Source organism: Marmota marmota, unplaced genomic scaffold (genome assembly GCF_001458135.2).
Source record: "Marmota marmota marmota unplaced genomic scaffold, marMar, whole genome shotgun sequence".
Lineage (NCBI taxonomy): Eukaryota > Metazoa > Chordata > Mammalia > Rodentia > Sciuridae > Marmota > Marmota marmota.
Window position 1 is genome coordinate 25,268,757 of NW_026000249.1, and position 1,043 is coordinate 25,269,799.

Sequence of the window (1,043 nt, forward strand, 5' to 3'; positions counted from 1 at the left end):
AGCGCAACGCCTGGCACAGCGGCCTCCAGGCCATGGAGTGCGCCTTCCACCTGGAGAAGAGCCTCAACCAGGGCCTCCTGGAGCTGCACTACCTGGCCGCCGAGAGGGGCGACCCCCACCTCTGCCAGTTCCTGCAGCGCCACTATCTGCACCAGCAGGTCCTCATCATCCGCGAGCTGGCCGGCTACCTGACCAACCTGCGCAGGATTCAGGCCCTGGAAGACCCCATGGCCGAGATCCTCTTTGACAGGCTCACCCTGGGCCGCAGCTACAAGGACGACTGAGCAGAACTGTGCCCAGCCCATGCCACCCCCCGGGTGGGTCCCCAGGCCAGGCCTACACGTTGCCCTTTCAGCAAGTTCCCTTCATTGTGGGCCTTTCAGTTTGATTGTTACTTCCAATAAAGTTATTTATTTGGTTTTTAATGAAATAAAGGTGTTCAGTTGGTGTGTGTGTGTGTGTGTGTGAGAGAGAGAGAGAGAGAGAGAGAAACTCTCACTTTTCCAGAATGAGGGCAGGCAGATCCTTGTATATCCAGGATTCTTTCTGCCCACCCTTGTCCCATCCACAGGCTGCTCAGAATCTCCATGGGTAAAGAGGAAAGGTATACCAGGCGCCCCTGGAAAACACAAATTAATCTTCCCTTATAAAACAATGTGTCCAAGAGGAATAGGACCGTGTGGGGAGATGTCATGGGGTCTTTGTGGTTATTCACTGCTGGATAAAAGTGTAAGAACTTGGTGCCTCCGGAGAAAAGTGAACGGAATGGGATTGAGCATATATTGAAATAAAGGAATCTTTAACTTACCTGAAAACTTAGTCTTTAGTCTGAAGAGGACACAAAGTGTATGGTTGTACTATTCCTTGATAAAGAATTTATGACAGAAACACTACCAGTTTTAACTGATAGGTACAGAGATTTTTCAAAATAAGGGACGGCTGTTGGATTTCTTGTTTTCATTAGAAAGACACAATTCAGGTATGAGCACATACTATTATTCAATACTTTATTTATTAATTAATTTATTTTTTATGTAGTGCTA

The 1,043-nt window shown here is 47.7% G+C and overlaps 1 protein-coding gene across 1 annotated transcript; it reads left to right on the forward strand.

Annotated features, from left to right (window-relative positions):
* The first annotated feature begins 32 nt into the window (after positions 1-32).
* On the forward strand, positions 33-459 carry LOC125614083 (ferritin light chain-like). The gene has a single exon (XM_048796346.1). It carries the CDS (start codon positions 33-35, stop codon positions 282-284), a length of 252 nt encoding a protein of 83 aa, XP_048652303.1. The 3' UTR covers positions 285-459.
* Positions 460-1,043: the final 584 nt, after the last annotated feature.